Source organism: Leptonychotes weddellii, chromosome 8 (assembly GCF_054177405.1).
Source record: "Leptonychotes weddellii isolate Sample4059 chromosome 8, ASM5417740v2, whole genome shotgun sequence".
In the NCBI taxonomy this organism is placed as follows: Eukaryota; Metazoa; Chordata; class Mammalia; order Carnivora; family Phocidae; genus Leptonychotes; species Leptonychotes weddellii.
Genome location: NC_138376.1, coordinates 75,256,354 through 75,281,047, shown reverse-complemented (window position 1 = coordinate 75,281,047; position 24,694 = coordinate 75,256,354). Strand labels below are relative to the sequence as shown.

At 39.1% G+C, this 24,694-nt stretch overlaps 1 protein-coding gene across 1 annotated transcript; it reads left to right on the top strand.

Moving 5' to 3' along the window:
- On the top strand, positions 1 to 24,694 carry MCHR2 (melanin concentrating hormone receptor 2). Its single transcript, XM_006730224.2, has 5 exons — positions 1 to 204; positions 6,373 to 6,582; positions 10,832 to 11,026; positions 13,517 to 13,636; positions 22,552 to 24,694. Exons 1-5 carry the CDS (start codon positions 23 to 25, stop codon positions 22,865 to 22,867), a joined length of 1,023 nt encoding a protein of 340 aa, XP_006730287.1. The 5' UTR covers positions 1 to 22; the 3' UTR covers positions 22,868 to 24,694.

The window sequence follows — 24,694 nt, the reverse complement described above, 5'->3', positions numbered from 1 at the left end:
AACCACTAGAAGTTCATGAACAATGAATTCACTGTCCTCATCCTGTTGGAACACCTCTGCTGAACTTTTGAACAAATCCTGCAATAAAGAGTTTGCTGATCAAACCCTCAGCATTGTAGATACAATCATCCTCCCTTCTATGATTGGGATTATCTGTTCAATGGGGCTGGTTGGCAACATCCTCATCGTATTCACTATAATAAGGTAAGAGCTTCTACTGTTTTCCATAATTTAGGCACATTCTATACTCACTAAATGAATCCTTTTCCCTCTATAGGATTTTTCTTAATGAAATTGGTTTTGGAAATATTTGGTTAAGATCATTAAAGAAGATTCTACAGATATTTGCATCATGTATTAAGTAACATCTGAGTTGCAAAACTCAAAATGAAAAGACCTAAGCCAGTGCTTACTGCTGGGTTAATGAATTTTTAGAGCAGTGATTTTCAATCTTAGCCCCATACAGGATCACCTGGGGAGCTTTCAAAAATCCTAATACATAGTTTCATCCTAGACTAATTAATTCAGAATCTCTAGAGCTGGAGTCCAGGCATGGAGTAAAACTGCAATGCAACCATTTTATTTTCAACTTTCAACAATAGGAGTTTTCCTGTGTACAGCCCAGAGATGTTTATACAGCCAATAAAGACAGAGTTTCTATATTTATTTTAAAAAACAACAACAACAACAACCTGTCCTCCTCAGGTTGTGAAAGAGACTATTTTGTACTCATTTGGGCAAGAGAGAGAAACTCCACCTGATTGCCCAAAGATTCAGGCCGTCACAGAGCGTGGGCTGTTCCCCTCGGTGTAGACCAGCCCCATGTAGGTCAAACTGAGAAACATCTGCTCCCAACACCTCCTGCCTTTGCTTCACATCTCCCACCTCATTCAGGTAATTTCCTCCTTCCTCTCAACCCCAGGGCATAGAGCTCAACCTGGAAAATAAGAATAGATTTACTGTTTCCCATGGTTCAGAGTTACTGTACAGAGTCAGTGTGCCCCCTCACTGCTTGATATCTTTGCTATCCTGATTATTTTCACATTTAAGTTTCACTTGTTTTAATCAACATAAGATGTTAAATATTACTGCCCTAGTCTCTAATCATGCTTATAACCATCATTAAAGAAAATTTCATCCATGCTTCTCTATAAGAAAACACATTCAAAAGTACTTCCTAGTAGGTGTTTTCAGCATTATATTAACAAATAACTACAACGATCTTTTGTGTAGCATATTATACCTACAAAGCACGTTGCAACCTCATTTAATCCTCAGAAGAGCAATACTATCATTATACCCATTTAGGGAAAGAGGCCTAGGAGAGAAAATAACTTGTCCAGCATCACACAGCTAGTAAGTGACTGTCCTGGCATTGAACTCAGATCCCATGATCGCAAATTCCAGGCTATTTTCTCCACACTGATAAAAACAAACAAATCAAGGCACCTGGGTGGCTCAGTCAGTTAAGCATCTGCCTTCCGCTCAGATCATGATCCCAGGGTCCTGGGACAGAGTCCCACATCGGGCTCCTTGCTCAGGAGGGAGCCTGCTTCTCCCTCTCTCTCTGCCCCTCCCTGTTCTCTTTCTTAAATAAATAAATTAAATAAATAAATAATTTTTTTAAAAAATCATCAAAACTAGAAAGATGGTTGGATTTACCATGTGGATAAAAGAATCCTCACAGAACCAATTAAGAGTAAGAGCAGCCTTCAGGATGGTGATGGAGATGACACTCACCATCCCTGAGAAAGCTCATAACTGGTCACTTTCTCCAGGTGGCTTCTCACCAGCAAGCCCACTTTCAAATTTTTATTGTCATTATCTCTGCCGTTAAATGTAGCATTATGAATGGTATTTTTTACACCATCCATATTGAAAATTTATTTAGTATATTAGAATTTTACTCTCAATGAATTCAGGCATTTTTTTATTGTATCCTGTAAAGCCATTTGTGAATATCAAACATTTTATTTTTTTAATTTAAATTTTAGGTAGTTAACATATGGTGCAATATTGGTTTCTGGAATATCAAGTATTTTACATTAATTTTTTTAAGTGCTAGAAGTAGTTCAACGCAATACGTATTACTAATGCCTATTGCAAACCCACCACCAAGGGTTATGAAAATACCAAAGAGGGGCGCCTGTGTGGCTCAGTTGGTTGGGCGACTGCCTTCGGCTCAGGTCATGATCCTGGAGTCCCGGGATCGAGTCCCGCATCGGGCTCCCTGCTCGGCGGGGAGTCTGCTTCTCCCTCTGACCCTCCCCCCTCTCATGCTCTCTGTCTCTCATTCTCTCTCTCAAATAAATAAAATCTTTAAAAAAAAAAAAAAAGAAAATACCAAAGAAATGTGGCAGCATCTGATTCTAAAAAGTTCATAGACTAGTGGAAAAGGTAAGATTTAAACACATAAAATTGAAAAACAATACAAGACATTATAAACACTCAAGTGAAAAAAAAAAAAAGGATGAGTTCCAGGAAGGGTAATAAAAGTAATCAGATATTCTCAGGAAGCCTCAAGGAGGCAATAGCGCCAAGTAGGAAGTTAGTAGTCAGAAACATGAGAATGTTTCTAGCTCACTCCTGTTTGCCAGTTGCTCCTGTCCACTTCTCCTTCCATCTTCCCCTCGTACTCCTTGGTATTTTTACTGTCCGCTCTTAGAGATATATGTAGCATGCCTCACACCCATACAGGCTTGGCCCCACTGAGGAGAAATCAAGTTCTTATAATGTGTTGGCCCTGCAGAAATGGTTGCATTTTTTACAGGCAACTTTTTTTTTTTTTAAAGATTTTATTTATTTATTTGACAGAGAGAATGAGAGAGAGAGCACATGAGAGGGGGGAGGGTCAGAGGCAGAAGCAGGCTCCCTGCCGAGCAGGGAGCCCAATGCGGGACTCGATCCAGGGACTCCAGGATCATGACCTGAGCCGAAGGCAGTCGCTTAACCAACTGAGCCACCCAGGCGCCCAACAGGCAACTTTTATATGCAAAGACTCTTCAATGTTAGATTTCAGACCCTGCGACAAGCTGCTGAAGAGGTATTGGGGCCAGAGAAAATTCCTGGTTCCCCTCAAATTACACCAATAGATAATGGCCTGATCCTATGTACTCATCTGGAGACAAAGCTGGAAAAAAGAAGAAATGTGGAAAATGAACTCTTCTAAAAGTCAATACTGAGATATAATTCCTGGAAACAGACCTCAGGAGTCTGGGCTGCTTGGTGGGACCTATAGCCATAATGGGATCTGGGACCATGGAATAGGGGCTACAGGATGAAGGTGGAGCCATGGATGGAATGCAGCCACTGCCCAGAGATGCCAACAGCAGAAGGAACAAGGAAATGCGCTGGTCTCCCCTCTCCTCCATCTTCCAGTTTCTCCTCCAATAGTGCTTCCCATTGGCCAAAACCAACCAAAAGCCAGTTGACAAAGATACCTAGGAACACAACTGGAGAAGGGTGGGAAATGGATTTGAGAGCAAGCTGATCAGCAAAGCAGCCTCCTGCATGTGTGGTGTTATATGTTTTAGCAGTTTTCTTTAATCCATAGCATATATTGTTATTTCCGACTACAACATGTAAACACATTTTTAATAGAAAAATTTTAAAGTCAAATCAGTCCTACTACTATTACCTAATAATCATTGTAATCAATTGATACATGATTCCAGCATATTTTTAAACACATGTTGAAATAAATTATTTAAATGTTACATAAATTTATGCTACATACATAATTGAGACTTTTTTACTTCATCAGTATGTTTCCCTTTGATTAAATATCTTGCAAACTATGATTTGTAACAACTATATAATTCATTGTAGGATAATGTGGAATACCATAATTTATTTTATCATTCTTCAAATTAGTGAGCATTACATATGGCTATGTTAACCATATGGAAAACATGTTAGCTAATATGATCACTAGTCTACATTTTTTATTTTACATGTTTGAGTCATGAGAGAGAGAAATCTAATGAAGTCTGTCAACAGAAAATCTGGAGATAAATTAGATCTAAAAAAAGAATGTAAGTTGTATAGGTAGAGACTTTACAATTCCTCTTTATTTTTGTTTTAATTTCTATGTTGTCACTTTTAGTAAAGAAAGCAATAATAAACATAATGTGTTATTTTTATTGCCCTATTATCTTATGTCCAGATCATCGTTTGCTTCAGGATTCTCTTTTTCTATACAGAATATCATCTAGAAACACTTAATTCTTTTTAATTGCCAGTTAATAGCCTGTACTGTCCCCAACAATAGAATTACCATAATTTATTATCAGTAAATGATGGGTGCCTGTCTAGAGAAGAGCAAGGGCCGTGAATCTAATTGCTGCAATTAGACCCTAAGCAACCACTTATGGTTTATATCCCAATTCAAATGGAAAAAACATCTGTTTAGAGGCTAAGATTTATGGGGGTTTTTTGTGGTATTTTTGCTTTGTTTTTTGTTTTTTTAATGTGGAACTCTTTCTACCTGACCTCTAGGGTCTATTCTCCTCCACCCCTCCCCTGCCAAAGGCCTGGAGAAGACAGAGAATGAGAGACCAAGGACAGTCACTTGGCTGCTCTTTTGGTTGACCGATCTTTTCTTCAAATCTCTTCTCATTTTGCGTCTTTCTGATATGAGTCACCACCTGCTGGGGACAAGGAACCAACATGCTTTAGAGTGGCATCAACAAGGCCCAGAGTGTGGTTGCTGAGTTAGGAACTCAATGGCAGTAACTTCCCACACAACATGTACTTGCCAGGGCCTGGGTAAAATATCCTCGCCGACTAGTCTCACAGAAGGATTCTCTGGCTTAGAAATAAAGGTCACAGGCTGTAGAATTTTCAGCCAATGAATAATAGAGTCACACATTAGCCTCCAAACCACAGAGCAAAGCCCTGAGCTAGCAGTTGTGGAATAATCTTAGGGCTAACTTTTATGTGCTCTTTAAAGTCTTATTTGTCCTCAGTTCAGATGCCACTTCTGCCAAGAAATCTTCTTTGACTGTCCCCAGGGGAGGGGGCAGAGGCCCCTTTTGTGTACTCCTTGTGCTTCCTCTAGCTTTCTCTCATCACACTGCAGTGATTGTTCATTTAGACATATCTAGACTACAAGCTCCTCGATGTTACAATTTATAGATTACTTAGCTTTGCAGCCCCAGAGCACAATATAATGCTTGACATATAATTGGTGTTCAATAAAATATTTGTTGAATTAATGAATATTATCTCCCAGATAAAGATGTTACCTGTTTATTATTGAATGTTCCAACTCCTTGAACCTAGGGACCACCTGAATTTTTAATTTAAATTTCTGCTCTTAGAAAAATTCTTTTGCCTACAGAGTGTCATGTCTAGATAGCATTGAATTCACTCTCCCCAGCAGGAACCATGAGATCATTCTCTGAGCCCTCTACCAGTTTACTCTTCAGATTCCGTCTCCACACTATCTGGATTTCAGGGTCTTAATTTATAGTCTTTGCTATTGGGTTAGATTTTGTAGGAATATTTCTAAGTAAAGGTTGAAATTTCTTTCACAATGACCTATTAGGATTGACTTCCACTTCAGTGGAGAAAAAAAAATGCATTATACAATGGAAACCATTTGTTTTCCCTGTTCAGCTGTTTTTGGTGCTAGCTTGAGTGAGCTTAGAGTTGGTATAATTTGTTACTATGTAGAAATTACCCCCAAAACTTAGTGGCTTAAAACAATAAACATTTATTATCTCACACCATTTCAAGGGGCGAGAATCCAGGAAGAGCTTAGCTGGGTGGTTCTGGCTCAGAGTCTCTCACCAAGTTGCAGTTAAACTGTCCTCCGAGGCAACAGTCATCTCGGCAGGAGTCGGAGCATCTACTTCCAAAGTAGCTCACTCACACACCTGGAAGACTGGTGCCGGCTGTTGGCAGGGGGCCTCATCTCCTCTCCATGTGGACCTCTCCACAGAGTTGCTTAAGTATCCTCCCAAGATGGCAGCTGGCTACCCCAGAGAAAGTGATCCAAGAGAGAGCAGGGAGGAACCCTATAATGCCTTTATGTTCTTATGTCATGCATTGTCATTTCCACCATATTCCATTTGTGAAAAGTGGGTTACTAAGCTCAACCACCCTCAAAGGGAGGGAACTAGGTTCCATCTTTTGAAATATCAGAGAATTTGTGGCCATATTTTTAAGCCCCCAAGGTAGTTATCAGATATATAGTTCAGAATGTTTAAATATGCACAAGACTAGGCATTCGTATGTGCATTTGTGTAGGTTTTCCTTTAACTTCTTTTAAAGTTCATTTTGACAATTAACAATTTGTAACAGGTGGCAGTAATTGAAGAAGGTGCACACTTTCAATATCAATCCTCAGTTTCCGTGCTTTTCTTTCAGGTCCAGGAAAAAAACTGTTCCTGACATTTATATCTGCAACCTCGCTGTGGCTGATCTGGTTCACATCATTGGAATGCCTTTTCTTATTCATCAGTGGGCCCGGGGAGGAGAATGGGTGTTTGGGGGGCCCCTCTGCACCATTATCACATCCCTGGATACCTGTAACCAGTTTGCCTGTAGTGCTATCATGACTGTGATGAGTGTGGACAGGTAAGTGAAGAAACTTTGAAATAGCTTAACATAATTCAGAAGTGTCTGTGCTTCCCCACTGTCATCCCAATTTAAGCAACATGGGTGCTAGTTTGTAACAGCCACGTTCCTCTTCCTTTGCTTGTCTCATTGTAGGACTTAAAAATCTTTTTTCCAACTTTCATAGAAATATATATTTTTAATGGAAAACTTAAAACACTAAAATCTCCTTTTTGCAAATCATTCTTTTTAACTTCAGTTTTATTTATAATTCACTGCAAGATAAAAATATCTTGAAATCATGACATGTTGGAAACCAGAATGAGTGCATCATTCTTGCAATAAGGAAGCTGAGGTCCCAAGAAGTGAGGGGCTTTTCTGAAGGCGCATGGTGAGTCAGTGGCAGAGCTGAGAACTGAAGTAGGTCTCCTCACTCTGTCCAGGGCTATTTCTGGTATGTTCAATGTCTCACTGGGATGTTCAATGTCTCACAGACTCCTGTTATCACCTAGCAGCTTGAAGGAATCTGGGGAATAGATTTGGGCTCCTGAATAGTTACGAAGAGATGTTCCAGTACCAGGAAGACCGTATTTTACATCTTTTACACCCCTTGTTATGACTGGTTAATGCAAATGCTGCCATTTTACATCATTAGAAGTGCTTTCGACTCTGACCTGGAATGTGCCAGAACCATATTCACCAACAATGTAAACTAATGTTATTAGAGGAGATGATAGTGATGGTGGGTACTTGTGGAGCAAGTGAGTGGTGGAGCCCAGTTCAGACCCAGGCTGTCTCTAGAGAGGGCAGGTTGCTCATAACTACCTCCTTATCTGGCCTCTGTAGGAAGCAGGCAAGCTAGGATGTCCCTGCATCATCCAGATGCTAGGACCTCCAGACTAGGTCTTCGCAGCATTCCCCAAATAGAAACAAGCCCTAAAGACAGAGTAATATGCATAACAGGAATTTTCTCAGAGAACAACCCACTTAAAATCTCCATCCATCTTCCCATCCCTACCCTAAGTTAGCACACTTGATCTGATCTACTTTATCTTTCTCCCTTGCTGCCAATATATCACATAGTTTAATTTACTTTGTGTGTGGTTGTATGTGTGTACTGTTTATTGTTCAGCTTCCCCTGCCCCTCAAATGTAAATTCCACAAAGGCAGGGTCTTTGATCACGAATATGTCCCAAGTATCTGCGTGACACTGCCTGGCACAGGGGTGCTCAAAAAATATTGATGAATGAATGACTGTCAGCCTTGAGGACTATGTTAAATTTCCCTGGGTCCATCCGGGACTCCTTCCTGAGCTCTGCCTCTTTAGCCTTCCACATCTGCCTTTGGGGTGGGGGAGTGATGAGCAGTTTTTCAAATGAATAAAAAAAGGAATAGCGAGGTTCAAAGAAATCATTCACTGAATCATTATTATTCAGACATGAATAATGATGGTGATGTTTAATGCATTTTTTATAACCTGTTGCCTTCCTGTAAAAGAATTCTCGAAATACAGAGTGTGCTTCTCAATTTATAATTAACACCACATTTTAAAATCAATGTACTATGTAGGCCTGGTTAGTTCAGCTGAAGCCAGCTAATGCTGACACAGGGCAGGCCCACTGCAAGAAAGGAACGTACAGTACAGATCCTAACCAATCGTAATCCCATTCTCAGAGATAAGAAAAGCTTCTTCATACCCTGTACCCTGAAGGCAGGAGAGTATTGGCTTTTTCTTTAAAGAAGGGAAATCATACCTCTTCTGTAAACCTCTCACTGCAAATAAAGAGAACGGACATTGTCTGCGTTGGAACAGACCAACTGTACACATTTCCTAAGGCTCACAGGTTCTTTTCTTTGAGGGTGTTTGTGTATGTGCATGTGTGTCTTATACACCTGAATGTCATTTTTTTAAAATCTAATGGACACAGTGTGCTAAAATTTTACTTTAGAATTAAGACACTCAGGCCCTTATCCTTCTCTTGCCCTCCCTCTAGAGGATCACATGACCAAAGAAAAATGAAGATTCTATAAAACTGAATTTTTTCCTCTTCAGCATTTCTTAAAGTTCCAACTGTACTAAATGCATAAAACTTCAACAGTATCTGTAATTTTGTAAAAAGAAATGGAGTTTTCTTTGCAAGGCCATAAACATGACATTGGTCATGTCAGTGCCATCAGTAAGCCTTATTATTTATACATTAAGTCATTTTAATTGCCAATTCAACAGAGCATAAATTTTAAGTGTTTCTAATAATTTTCATCCTTCTTTCTCTGGTTAGTAATAACTACAAGTATGTGTAATATTTCAGTAGTGGGCGCCTACCTCCAAATCAACACCAAAAAATTATGTAAACACCCAAAATATTAAAAACATATACCTCCAGATGAAAGCTGCCTAGACTACTTTTGTAAATAAATTCTCTAGAACATCAAAAGTCAGTAAGTAGAAGCCAAATTCCCTATTCATTCATTCATTCATTCATTCAACAAATATTTGAGTATGGCCATAGGCCAGGAACTATGCTGGATACAGGAGATAAAAGAACATTAACCTAATAGTCAAGGTTTCTGCCTTTGTGGGGTTTTCACTCCTGAGATGTAGACAGACATCAAGTGAAAAGTCACACAGGTGAATGTGTATGGCCACACAAAGATACATATTAGGAAGGAAAAGGAGAGTTCCCCTACGATCTGCATGTATAGTCATGAGCCCTTGTATAGAGTGAGTGGTCAGGGGAAGCTTCGCTGAGACACAGACTGTTAGACAGAAACTCAAAGGAAGAGCAGGAGGAATTAGAGGGAGATTCTGCCAGGCAGGTAGGACAGTATGCACCTGGCCCCAAAAGGGAAAGGAGCTTGAAGGAAGGCCAGAGAAAGACTGACACAAACTACAGCCTAAGTGGCAGGCAGGGCCAGGTGGAGAAAGACTTTGCAAAAGCAATGGTAAGAATTTTGAATTCTATCCAAAAGGCGATGGAAAACCGGTGAGGGGTTTTCAGCTGGGGGAAGGAGGATGTTGGGGTGAGGATATAATCAGAGAAGATTTGCTAATCTATTGATCCCATGACTCCATCATCCTTTAATCCCAGACAGAATGATGGCTGGGCTGCTGTGCAATCACTACCCCATCCCCTTCCCCAGCAGGGGCAGGAGGGGTGGGGAGGGGTCCTTCTCTCCTTAGCCACAGGTGATGAAAGTGCAGTATTCAGGAGGAGGAGCAGCTGGGGTGCCCTGGGCTGCAAGAATCTCCCTGCATGCCAAAGGGTCCCTTAACTAAGTTTTCCCTTAAAAAGTCCTGCCTCTTATGCAAAATTGAAAGAACAGGGGATAGGAAATTTTTTATTTTTATAAATCTTCCTTAAGTAGCTCTACAAAAATTCAATGACCATCAAAACATATTTTACATTAATTTAATGTCTGCAAATGCTGCCTTCCAACACCCGCACCTCCAGCAAAAGTGCGCTTTCACAAATACTCTTCCTTCTGGGTCTAGGCTCTTTAGCTTTCAGGTGGCTCTGAAAAATTCTTCTTGGATTTTCTAGAGAACCAAATATATTTGGTATGTCAGGACTTCAAGTTTAATTAATGATTATCCTTTTTTTCTGAATCAGAAATAGAATAAAGAGAAGACAGAAAACCCCTCTCCCTATGAAATTAGCCCATTTCCCCTCTCTGGCCTCCAGCCTGAGTTCCCTGAGGAATTTGCATTGTCTGTACCAGTCACGTTTGTGTATCCTCACTGTGATTTCTGTGAACTGAACCTCCAGGAGCCTGGGGCCCCCACTGGAAAGCCATCTGGGCAAAATGTCTGTCCCAGTGGGCCAGAGCCTCATCCTGCCAGCAGACTCTCCTACCAGCCAGAGCACTCGCCTCCTTCCTGCCTCCATGGCAGTAAATCCTACTGGAAAGAGAGCCTCTCCCTCCTGGAGGAAACCCCAACTCAGAGACCACGTTTTCCAGAGCCTAGCCTATATAGGAAGCACCTTTGTAAAGAGAGAGTTTGCACAGGGCTGAATTTCACCATTATCAGTGTGTTCATGGAAATGACAGCTATTTCAGTGAGTGGTTTATTCAGACTTGCAGGGTCAAGAGTTGTTTTCTCTGCAGGTACCAGCCAGCTCTTAAAAAATATAACTTTCTTTTACCCTGCTGGAGGTGTGCTTCAGGGAGGATAATAATACTAATAATTTACTCTTGTCATGAACCTTTCATCCTTGGAGCTCAGTGCTTTTATTGATTGTTCCCAAACCCTTTTTAACTGGCTTTGCAGGTACTTGGCTCTCGTCCAACCATTTCGACTTACAAGTTGGAGAACGAGGTACAAGACCATCCGCATCAATTTGGGCCTTTGGGCAGCTTCCTTCATTCTGGCTTTGCCTGTCTGGGTCTACTCGAAGGTCATCAAATTTAAAGACGGCGTGGAGAGTTGTGCTTTTGATTTAACATCCCCTGACGATGTACTCCGGTAGGTTGTTAAAACTTAAGAAAAATAGAGTTGAATTAAGTTGTGAAGTGCTTCATCCTCCTTGTCAACATGTGAGCAGCCGCGTAGAGTGTCCTTGGGGATCCTCTAAGGGGCAGTCTCCCACTTACTTTTCTGCTTTCCACAATCAGGTTGGTAGCTTGATTTTAAGAGGAGGGTAACCTTTAGAAAAAGATTTGGAGTTTAATTATGTAGCCTCAATGGACACAAATATATTTAAATATGGATTTTAAAGATCCATGGCAACCAGACACAGCAGGAATGCAAAAATCAAGGGAGGAGCAAAATTTCCAAAATTGTCTAGGAGTTACTGAGACTCAGACCTCATTGGTATGCCACTGGAGTGTGGTTGAATGGTGCTTCCCCCCATATTCAAGTCCTAATCCTCAGTACCTGTGAATGTGACCTTATTTAGAAATAGGGTCTTTGCAGACATCAAGTTAAACAAGGTCCTGCTGGATTAGAGCCGGCCCCCAATCCAGGGATTGGTGTCCTCATGAGGAGAGCAAGATTTGAAGGGACACACAGGGAGAAAGCCTGTGAAGACAGAGGCAGGGACTGGGGTGATGCATCTACAAGCAAAGTAACAGCAAGGTTTTGCCAGAAACCAGCAGAGGCGAGGAGAAAGGCATGGAGCAGATTCTCCCTCAGAGCATCCGAAAGGAGCCAACCCTGCCAACAACCTTATTTTCAGACTTCTATCACCAGAATGGACACAATAAATTTCTGTTGTTTCAAGCCATCGGGTTTGTGGTATTTTGTTACAGCAGCTCTCAGTAACTAATACAGAAGCCAACACAGGGATTTCTCACATTTTAATTTGAAAGGAAAAATTAAGTCAAAAATTCTATTTGAAATTTTGAACACAGCATTGAAGTCCATGACTAAAATTTTTTGATGGCCTACTAAGGGCCATGTATTGTGCTAGGTGCTTTTTGCATACATTATCTCAAGTCAATCTGGAAGATTCCTTTTTCCCATCCACCACTTGTTAAATAGATGAGTCATTTCTGCATCATGTAGTCACAGCCCAAGAGGGATGGAGGTAGAGGCCCTTGCAAGGCTACAAATCCAGTAATGAAAATCTCCAGAGGACCGCAACATCAGTAGGATTAATTGTTTATTCATTATTTCTCCCACCAGCACTGGCTGCACTCACAGATAAAAACCATCTGCCAATCTAAAGGTGAAATGATATTTAATCACTGGTGGCCGATACATTACTATGGACCCCAATGTATCTTAAAGAGGAGCCCAACCTGAGATGACTGTAGAACTTCAGCCTGTGTCAAAGAAATAATAATGCTTCACTGTTTTGCACCAGCATCTGCTTCTGCTATTTTTGGTTGGTTATCATAAAGGATATTCTGAGGTTCTAGCCTCTGTTGATCTTCCCAGAATTAAGTTCTCATGGGGAACTGAGACTGGAACCACTGTGTGGCTTTCAGAGTCCCTCTAGTCCCAGGTGCTCTCTCTTCCTGCCACCCTGTCCACACCCACCCAACGTGGGCTGCCTTCTTCCACCAACGCCAAGGTTCTTCCAGGAAGGAAGACACCTGGCGTCTGTGCAGAAATGGAGTTGGCTTACCTGAGAATTTCCCCTGCGGGAGCACCAAGGAAAAGACGGGCTCATTTCACAACAGGCCCTTTGAAAGGCCATCTGGAGCACTGATTACAAGTGTGGGTTGTGCAGCTGAACTGTCTGTCTGGGTTCAAATCCCACTTCTGCTCATTACTAGCTGGATAACCATGGGCAAGCCACTTAACCCCACTGTGCCTTAGTTTGTTCTTCTGTAACATGAGAATATTAATGGCAATTGTACTCATGGGATTGCAGAGATTCAGTGGACTGAAGTATGTAAAGTACTCAGATCAGTGCCTATTATATAATAAATGCTACCTGCTATTCCATATTGTTGTTAATAACACTAAAAGATAATGGTAATACATATCTCACCTGTTCATACTCAGTAGCCTCAGGCTTGGCTAGAGAAGAGATAAGCACTGTTGCTAGCAAACAATGAAGAGCAAGACTTTTTTTTTTTTTTTTGCAGTTTCTTTTATTTTTTTTCTTTCAAGATTTTATTTAAATTTAAGTTAGTTAACATATAATGTAGTATTAGTTTCAGGGCTAGAATTTAGTGATTCATTACTTGCATAATAACACCCAGTGTTCATTACATCAAGTGCCCTCCTTAATGCCCATCTCCCAGTTACTCCATCCCTCCACCCACCTCCCCTCCAGCAACCCTCAGTTTGTTCCCTATAGTTAAGAGTCTCTTATGGTTTGCCCCCCTCTCTGTTTTTATCTTATTTTATTTTTCTCTATGTAAAAGCAGCAAAGATCCTTAACTTTCCAAGAACTTTTATCCTGGGCCCTGAAAAATTAGAGAATCATGCCTCATAAACTGTAAAAGTTCCTGGCATTGTGAATATGATAGTCATGTCTTCTCTCTCTCTCTCATTTTACAGGTATACACTTTATTTGACGATAACAACTTTTTTTTTCCCTTTGCCTTTGATTTTGGTGTGCTATATTTTAATTTTATGCTATACTTGGGAGATGTATCAACAGAATAAGGATGCCAGATGGTAAGTGCTTACCCTATCTTGCTTTATTTGTTGAAAGAACAATTCAGAGATCCTAAGACATCTACAACAGAATTTTAAACAACAATCACTTGAAACATACCACATTTAGACATATGGGCATTAATGTCTACATGAGCAATTTGTGAAAACAGGACATGTTCTGAAGCAGCTATTTGAGGATCTCTCAGTGATAAATGTTGCAATCACTGATGTTAACGGTTTCATAAAAATGTAAACAGAACTCAAGATACTATTTAAAGAATACTTTTATATTTGTCATCAATAATGTTATTTAAATGTTTTATTTGTACACTTTGCAGAGTTGTGTACATATGTAAATATCTTAGATGCCATGTATAACTTTCTAATTTTTGTGTTTTAAATTTTTAATTTGGAGGATAGGGATCTCATTAATATTTGAATACTTAGGACAAGATTGATTAGGACTAAATAAAACCGGAGACTTACCCTAAGACAATAGACTTGGGAAGAACCTTTAAAGATATTTGTCTCTAAAACTCTATGAATAAATCTAAATTATTTTCTAGGGGGGCCTTGGTGGCTAAGTCGGTTAAGTATCCGACTCTTGACTTTGGCTCAGCTCATGGTCTCAGGGTCCTGAGATGGAACCCTGCCTATGCTCCACACTCAGTTGAGGGGTAGGGGGTTGGAAAGGGCCTGCTGAGGATTCTCTCCCTCTCCCTCTCTGTACCTCCCTCCCATGTGCACGTCCTGTTTCTCTCTACACATAAATAAATAAATCTTTTTAAAAAATTATTTTCTAGGGGCGCCTGGGTGGCTCAGTCATTAAGCATCTGCCTTCGGCTCAGGTCATGATCCCAGGGTCCTGGGATCGAGCCCCGCATCAGGCTCCCTGCTCCGCAGGAAGCCCACTTCTCCCTCTCCTTGTGTTCCCTCTAGTTGTGCTCCCTCTCTTGCTGTGTCTGTCTCTGTCAAATAAATAAAATCTTTAAAAATAAAAAATAAAAAAATTTTCTACTTGAAATTATCCATACCAAGTTGTTCAAGTGAGTGAGTCAGTGAATACATAATATGTTGGATTTTAAAAATATTATTAAAATTTGTCCTTACAACAAATTACTGTATTTGCTTTGGACAGACAAGATCACTAGATTTCCCACACATAACCCCCTCTTAATTAATCCCCTCTTAAACCCCTTCACCTATTTCAACCACCCCCCACCCACATCCCCTCTGCCAACCACTAGTTTCTTCTCTATTTTTAAGAGTCTATTTTTTTATTTGTCTCTTTTTTTGCTTTCTTCATTTGTTTTGTTTCTTCCACATATGTGTGAAATCATATGGTACTTGTCTTTCTCTGACTGACTTAATTCCCTCAGCATTATACTCTCTGGCTCAATCCATGTTGTTGCAAATGGCAAGATTTTATTCTTTTTTATGGCTGAGTAATATTCCATCATATGTATATATCACACATTCTTTATTGTTGTCTATCAATGGACACTGCAGTTGCTTCCATATCTTGGCTATTGTAAATAATGCTGCAATAAACACAGGGTTACATATATCTTTTTCAAATTAGTGTTTTTGTATTTTTTGGGGTAAATACCCACTGGTGCATTACTGGATCATATGGTAATTCTATTTTTAATTTTTTAAGGAACCTCCATACTGTTTCCACAGTGGCTGCACCAGTTTGCATTCCCTCCAACAGTGCAAGAGCGTTCCTCTTTCTCCACAACCTCACCAACACCTGTTTTTTCATTTTTTTTATTTTAGCCATTCTGATATGTATGAGGTAGTATCTCATTGTGGTTTTGAAATGCACTTCCCTGATGATGAGTGATGTTGAGCATCTTTTCATGTCTGTTGACCATCTGTATGTCTTCTGTGGAGAAATATCTGTTCCTATCTTCTGCCCATTTTTGAACTGGAGTATTTGGTTTTTTGGTGGTGAGTTGTGTAAGTACTTTATATATTTTGGGTACTAACCCTTTATCAGGTATGTCATTTGCAAATACCTTCTCCCATTTAATAGGTTGTCTTTTTGTTTTGTTGATAGTTTCCTTTGTTGTGAAGAAGCTTTTTATTTTAATGTAGTCCCAATAGTTTATTTTTGCTTTTGTTTCCCCTGCCTCAGAAGACCTATCTAGAAAAATGTTGCCATGGCTGATGTCAGAGAAATTACTGCCTGTGCTCTCTTCTGGGATTTTTATGGATTCAGGTCTCACATTTAGGTCCTTCATCCATTCTGAGTTTATTTTTGCTCATGGTATGAGAAAGTGGTCCAGATTCATTCTTTTGTATGTAGTTGTCCAGTTTCTCAACACCATTTGTTGAAGAGAATGTCTTTTTCCCATTGCACATTCTTGCCTCTTTTGTCAAAGATTAATTGACCATATATATAATTGTGGGTTTATTTTTGGGCACTCTATTCTGTTCCATTGATGTATGTATCTATTTTTTGTGCCAGTACGAGACTGTTTTGATTACTACATCTCTGTAGTATGTCTTGAAATCTGGAATTGATACCTCCAGGATTGTTCTTCTAAGATTGCTTTGGCTATTCAGGGCCTTTTGTGTTTCCATACAAATTTTAGGATTATTTGTCCTAGTTTTGTGAAAAAAATGCTGTTGGTATCTTGATAGGGACTGCATTAAATCTGTAGATTGCTTTGGGTAGTATGGACATTTTAACAATATTTGTTTTCCCATTCCATGAGCATGAAATATCTTTCCATCTGTTTGTCGTATTTTCAATTTCTTTCATCAGTGTTTTATTGTTTTCAGAGTACAGATCTTTTACCTGCTTGGTTAAGTTTATTCCTAGGCATTTTATTATTTTTGCTGTAGTTGTAAATGGGACTGTTACCTCAATTTCTCTTTCTAGCTACTCATTACTAGTGTATACCGATGCAATAGATTTCTGTATATTTATTTGTATCCCACGACCTTACTAAATTCACTTATCAGTTCTAGTAGATATTTTTAGTGGAGTCTTCAGGGTTTTCTAAATATAGTATCATGTATCTGCATAATAGTGAAAGTTTTACTTCTTTTCAATTTAGATGTCTTTTATTTCTCTTTGCTGTCCGATTGCTGTGGCTAAGAATTCCAGTACTATGTTGAATAAAAGTAGTGAAAGAGAACATCCTTGCCATGTTCCTGATCTTAGAGGGGAAGCTCTCAGTTTTCCTCACTGAGTATGATGTTAGCTTTGGGTTTTTCATATATGGCCTTTATGATGTTGAGGGACCCTCCCTCTAAACTATTTTGTTGAGGGTTTTTATCATGAATGGGTGTTGTACTTTGCAAAATGCTTTTCCTACATCTTCTGAAATGGTCGTATGGTTTTTATCCTTTCTCTTATTAATATGATGTGTCATATTGATTGATTTGTGAATATTGAACCACCTTGCATCCCAGGAATAATCCCACATAATTGTGGTGGATGATTTTAATGTATTGTTGGAGTCAGTTTGCTAATTTTTGTTGAGGATTTTTGCATCTATGTTCATCAGAGATATTGCCCTACAGTTCTCTTTTTTTTGTAGTGTCTCTATCTGGTTTTGGTATCAGGGTAATGCTGACCTCAGAGAATGAATCTGGAAGCTTTCCTTCCTCTTCTATTTTTTGGAATAGGTTGAGAATAGATATTAGCTCTTCTTTAAATGTTTGGCACAATTCACCTGTGAAGCCATCTGGTCTGGACTTTTGTTTGTTGGGAGTTTTTTGATACTAATTCAATTTCATTGCTGGTAATCAGTCCATTCAAATTTTCTATTTCTTCCTGATTAAGTTTTGAGAAATTATATGTTTCTAGGAATTTATTCATTTCTTATAGATTGTCTAATTTGTTGGCATATAATTTTTCATAATATTGTCTTAGATCCTTTCAATTTCTGTAGTGTTGGTTGTTATTTCTTCTCTTTCTGATTTTATTTGAGTCCTTTTTTTTAAAAATGAGTCTAGCTAACATTTTATCAATTTTGTTGATCTCCACAGAACCAGTTCCTGGTTTCATTGATCTGTTCTATTGTGGTTTTTTGTTTCTGTTTCATTTATTCTGCTCTAATATTTACTATTTCTTTCCTTCTATTGATTTTGGGTTTTGTTTGTTCTTGTTTTAGCTCTTTATGTATAAAAGTAGGATGTTTATTTGAGATTTTTTTTTTTTTTTTTTGCTTATTGAGGTAAGCCTGTATTGCTATAAACTTCCCTCAGAGAACAGCTTTTACTGCATCCCAAGGATTTGGGACCATTATGTTATCATTTTCATTTGTGTCCATATTTTTTTATTTCCTCTTTGATTTCTTGATTGACTCACTCATTATTTAGTAGCATGTTATTTAACGTCCATGTATTTGTGTTCTTTCTAGATTTTTTCTTGTGGTTGATTTCTAGTTTCATCGCATATGGTCAGAAAAGCATGCATGATATGACTTTGATCTTCTTTAATTTGTTAAGACTTGTTTTGTGGCCTAACATGTGATCTAACATTCTGGAGAATGTTCCATGTGCACTTGAAAGAATGTGTATTCCACTCTTTTAAAATGGAATGTTCTGAATACATCTGTTGGGTCTGTCTGGTCCAATGTATCATTCAAAGCTACTGTTTCCTTGTTGATTTTCTATCTGATCTATCCATTGATATAAGTGGAGTGTTAAAGTCCCCTACTATTAGTTTATCACTATCAATTACTTCCTTCATTTTTGTTTATAGCTGCTTTATGTATTGGGGTGTTCCCATATTGGTTCCATAAATATTTACAATTGTAATATGTTCTTGTTGGATTGTTCCCTATATGACTATGTAGTATCCTTTGTCTCTTGCATGGTCTCTTTTTTTAAGTCTATTTTGTCCAATATAAGTAATGCTACCCCAGCTTTTTCTTTACTTCCATTTGCATGATAAATGTTTTCTATCCATTCACTTTCAAATTGCATGTGTCTTTAGGAATGAAATGAGTCTCTGGTATGCAACATATAGATGGGTCTTACTTGTTTATCCATTCAGTCACCCTATCTTTGGAGCATTTAGTCCGTTTACATTAAAAGTAATTATTGATAGGTATGTACTTATTGTCATATTTTAAATTATTTTATGGTTGTTTTTGTAGTTCTTCTTTGTTCCTTTCTTCTCTTACCCTCTTCTCTCATGGTTTGATGGCTTTCTTTGGTGATATACCTGGATTCTTCTCTTTATATTTTGCATATCTATTACTGGTTTTTGATTTGTGGTCATCATTATGTTATATACAACATTTTATGCATATAGCAGTCTGTATTAAGTTGATGGTCTCTCAAGTTTGAACCCTAGATCTAAAAGCACTAAATTTTTACTTCCTTACCCCCAATATTTTAGGTATATGGTGTTAAACTTTACATCCTTTTATTTTGTGAATTCCCAGGCTGATTTTTATAGATATACTTATTTTTTCTGCTTTTGTGCTTTCTATTTTTCTTACTCCTGCTTATGGTCTTTCCTTTCCACTCAGAGAATCCCCTTTAATATTTCTTGTGAGGTTGGTTTAGAGGTGATGAATTTCTTTAACTTTTATTTGTCTAGGGAACTCTTTATCTCTCCTTCTATTCTGAATGATAGCCTTGCTTAATAGAGCATTCTTGGTTGCAGGGTTTTGTTGTTGTTTTTTTTTTTTCTTTCAGCATTTTGACTATATCGTGACACATCCTTCTTGCCTGCAAAATCAACTCAAAGTCTTATGGGGTTTCCCTTATATGTAAATGTTTTCTTTTCTCTTGCTGCTTTTAAAATTCTCACTTTATCACTGTTTTTTGCCATTCTAATTATTATGTGTCTTGCTGTGTATCTCCTTGGGTTGGTTTTATTGGGAGCTCTCTGTGCCTCCTGGATCTGGAAGTCTTTTTCCTTCCTCCAATTAGGGAAGTTTTCAGCTATTATTTCTTCAAATAAATTTTCTGCCCCCTTTTCTCTCTCTTCTCCTTCTGGAATCCCTGTGATGCAAATATTATTATGCTTGATTGTGTTGCTGAGTTCTCTTAATCTATTCTCATTTTTTATTTTATTTTTTCTCTCCTGTTCAGCTTGATTGCTTTCCATTATTCTGTCTTCTAGGTCGCTGATCCATTCTTCTGGTTCCTCTGTTTTACTATTTTGTGCTCACTTTGCCAGCACACATACCTCTATTCTACTATTAATTCCCTCTAGTGTATTTTTACTTTCAATAATTTCTCAAGTCCAGTGAGTATCTTTATGACCATTACCTTAAATTCTCTATCAGGCATATTGCTCATCTCCATTTCATTGGCTCTCTTGCTGTGATTTTGTCCTGTTCTTTCATTTGGGGCCCATTCCTCTGATTCTCATCTTATCTAACTCTGTGTCTGTTTCTATGTGTTAGGAAAGTCAGCTACATCTTCTGCTCTTGAAAGTAGTGGCCTTATGAAGAAGAGGTCCTATAGTGCTCTGCAGTGCAATGTTCCCTGTTCACCAGAACCTGGCACTTCAGGGGTGTCTCCTATATGTGTTGCATGTGCCTTACTATTATGGCTGAACTGCATTTGCTTTCAGTCCAGTCATCTGCAATGGCTCTCTCTGCCTGCTGTGGGCAGGGTTTGGTTCCTGTGTTGTTAATGGATCAGTATGGGGCTGCCTTGGGCTTGAGTTGGGTCAAACCAGGCATCTGCCAGAGTTGCAGTCACATTGAACTGGAGGGCACTCTCCCTGTGTTGTCCCCTGAGAAGCTTTCATTGGTGGGTGGGGCCTGCAGTCAGACCAGAGATGTCTGCCCCTAGCCCACTGCTGGGGCCACAGTGGAACTTGTGTGTGTGGTTATCGTCCCCTTTCCCCAGCGCAGGAGTCACTTTGTAGTGCTGCTGGCCACTGTCAGTGCTGTTTGCACACTGCCAAGCTTGTGGCAGTGTTTTGAATGGGCTCCAGCCAAAAGTATATTGGAGAAGGCAGATCCGCAGCATGTGGGGTTGGGGCACGCAGGGTTAGCAAAATTTGCATAGATCTGCTCTGGGAGAGGACCTGTAGCCACTTTTGAGGACTGCCAAGGGCAGGTTGGAGAGGTCAGTTCTGAGGAGAGCAGGGGGGTGGGGCACGCTGTTAGCATACCAGGTAGAGAGCGTTCATGTTGGTTCCCTAGGTGTCCATTTATCTAGGCTGGAGGGCAGGAGAGGGAAATGGCACCACCAGCTCTTTTATTTTTGGAGAAGTCTCCTAATGATCTCTGCTCCTCCAGCAAATGTTCTGAGCTTAGTAAATAAATCTTCCAGTAAGCCCCATGCATTTTTCAAACTGCTGCTTCTATTCTATATCTCCAAGAAACTGTTTGTTGGCCTGTCTCCTTAAGGGTGGGAACTCAGTTCCTACCACCCTTTGGCTCTCCCAGAGCTGAGCCTGTTAATTTTTAAAGTTCCAGGTGTTAAGCCTCACTGATTGTAAACATTTGTAAAGTTAAGCCCCTCTGGTTTAAAGCCAAATGTGGAGAATCATCTTCTGAGTTCAAATCCCCCCTGCCTGGGGTACCTGGTGTAGGGTCTGCTCCTCTGCCTTATTCATGCATGCAGCTTTCTGCTCTCCTGAAGACAGTCTCACATGTCAGTTTGGTTCTTCTTTGTCCTTCCAATCATTTTTGATATACTCTCTTCTCTATGATTAACCATGGAGAGTCTGTTCTGCCAGGCTTTGGGTCATTTTCTAGGCTATTTACACTGATGTAGGTGTTATGTAGGTGTATCCATGGGATACGGTGAGTTTATAACCCACCATCTCCCCTAGAAGTCAAATGGGTGATCAATTTGACTATGAGTAAAAATTCGTGGCAAACTCTGGTACCAAAATTTTAGGTGTTCTATTGACCCATGACACTTTTTCTCACTTAGCTTCTTGAAATTCTTTGGAAATATTGCATTCTTAGAGGGTGGTCTGTTTAGAATGGGAAAGGGAAGCAGCCACAGTTATAGAAAAATAACTTAGCCTCTAAAATAAATGTATCACAGGGAGCTGAGCTAGTGAGACAGTTGAAATGGAATCACATGAAATATTAAGACACTGACAGCTGGAGAGGATGCTTGAGCCCTCTGAAGACAGTTCTCCAAAGCAGATCACTTTGTTCCCAGCACTTTTCTCAGAAATGCAAAGAGCATCTTATGAAACAGAGCTCATACTGCCAGTTATCCCTCAAAATGGAAGAACTTAGAAGAATGATGGTGCCTACTGTGATAAACTGCAGAGGAATCTTTACCTTACATAGACTTTCAGTTGCCATGCTTTTTTTATATTATTCCTCAGGCTTATTCATCTGCTTCAACTATGTCCCTGGGACATTTCTATTAAATGTCTAAATATAATATAACATGATAAAACTTGGGAAGTTTAAAATATTTTTTATTTTGGAATAATTTTAAATTAATAGAAAAGTTGCATAAACAGTAGAGAGAGTTCCTATATACTCCTCACTTTGTTTCTCCATTAATATCCTACCTTACCATGATGCATTTGTCAAAGCAAAGAAAATGGCATTAGTACATTACTACTAACTAAACTCTATCCCTTATTGGATTTCTCCAGTTTTTCCACTAAAGTCCTCTTTCTGGTCTAGGATTCAATGCAGAATACCATATTGTATTTAGTTGTCATGTCTCCCCAGTCTCCTCTGGTCTATGACAGTTTCCCACTCTTTCCTTATTTTTCATGACCTCAAGGGTATTAAGGAGTACTGGTCAGGTATCCTGTAGAATGTTCCCAATCCGGATTTGTCTGATAATGTATCACAATTAGACTGTAGTTATGTGTTTTGGGGGAAAATCAGTTCTTCTCATCACAACATATCAGGGGGCACATGGTAACTGCATTACATCGCTGTTGATGAAAGTTCTAGAAAATCATTGCCCCTAATTTCTATGGTTGTTTATGTTTGCCTATCCTAATGTTTCCTTTATAGTTACAACACCAGTGTTCCAAAGGAGAGAGTGATGAAGCTGACGAAGATGGTGCTTGTACTGGTGGCGGTCTTCATCCTAAGCGCTGCCCCCTATCACGTGATACAGCTGGTGAACTTACAGATGGAGCAGCCCACGCTGGCCTTCCACGTAGGCTATTATCTCTCCATCTGTTTCAGCTATGCCAGCAGCAGCATTAACCCTTTTCTCTACATCGTGCTGAGTGGGAATTTCCGGAAACGCTTGCCTCAAGTGCAAAGGAAAGTGACGGACAGGGAAATCAACAATATAGAAAATATCTTGAAATCAAGCTTTTAGGAGAGTACATGAATCACCAAAAGTCTAGATAGACTTGTCTATGTTATTGGTATTATTAGAAAGTGCAGGTTAAACAGTATGCTTGTGTCCATCCTTCCCGTGTCCTTGTGATGCTTCGTAGCATGGAACGGAAGTGTAACCATTCAAATGCAGTGAGTTTAATATGCTAACTTTAATAAGATGTAAAATATTTGTCTGCATTGGGAGTAAGGAATGGAATAGTCTAAGATACCTGAGCTCCATGGTTGTGGATGTTATTTCAGCATATTATAAACTAGTCACTGATAAAAAGGCCATCCATGACTATTAACCGAAAACTCACCAAGGAATCTGGCCTTGCCGGCCACACTTTGCTCACTGCAACAGTGCTCTTAAGGTTCCTAGGAGGGGAACAATGAGGTCTGAAATTTGTCCATTTTTTATCTATAAAATTTCATATGGTCCAATCTAATGCCTTCGATAATCAGCTCCACCTGTTAGCATAACAGTTACCATGTACTGAACATATGCAATATGTAAGATCATATGTAACAAACCTATGAGGTACATATTACCTCAATTTACTTAGCCTCAGAAAGGTTAAGTGATAGTTTGATGCTGCACAGCTACATAAGAGCTGGGCTAAAATCCAGGTCTGCCCGTTTCTGTCCTTTGAAAGCACCACTTTGGCAACCTGTAACTATCATTCTGGAGACAGTCAACAATGTGGAGGGCTTTGCTTTCTTCTACAGCCCCATAAGGAAATAATTATTATCTGTAAGAAATTAGTTGATGGTTTAAGTATATTTTGCATTAGCTTTGTTCTCATGCTTATGAATTGTAGAAACCAGCATCTGCATTTTAGTAATAGCATTCTTCAGGATGTTAAGCATACACTCAAGATACACTCTCTTTAGGTACAGTATGTGTTTGTTCAAGGGTACAAAAGTAATACCCCTTAAATTTGTAGATGTTCATTATATCTATCTCTTCCTCTTTGGGCTTATATAAAACATGCACTTTGTATAGAAAGAAAAGAAAGAAATGCTTCTGAAGCCTGTATTTTCAACAAAGGTAAACACTGTTATTTTGTTTGTGGATGAAATCTATAAACCCACTTCCTTCATGTGAATCATAAAATCACTTGCTCCATGGATGTCTTAAATTGATTTTTAATCTACCCTTTACAGAAAAGAGTCACAGAGACCAGCTTTTTTAACAACCTAATGGCCATTTTTTTATATCTCAATTGTCAAGACACATGACTTTTAACGCAATGCATTTGGTTCTAGATCTTCTAAAGACCATTTTGAAACAAGGTAATATATAAACACATTATCTGGGTTAAAGGTCATATAAACAACATGAGACTGATGTAGGTCACATCTGAGATATTTTAGTTCTGTAACTGAGCTCTACAGAGCTACACCCAGAGCCTAGGTGCTCCTTTACAATGTCAGAAGAAGCTGGGTCATGGCTACAGTCCAGCGACCTTCCTTCTCACTTCCCTAAGGTGCAATAGTCAGGGTTCAGTGAGTAACCCTGACATCTGAAGACCCAACACCATGGGTCATACACAGATGTTGTCACTTGGTAATTGAAAAACAGTTGAAGAGTTTACCTCCATTGTCTTTTTTAATACAGAAAATATTATGAATTTAAAGATATAAATGATTTTAAACCAAAAGACATTTTTCTAATAGCATTTCCAATAGGCCTCAAATAATTCCAATATGTAAATTGGTCAGTGATTTGTTTTAATTTATATGTATTAAGAGTTGTAAAGAACGTTAGCATTTAATCGAAGTACAAAATAAAAAGGGTGGCTATTAAATTCATTTCTGTGCC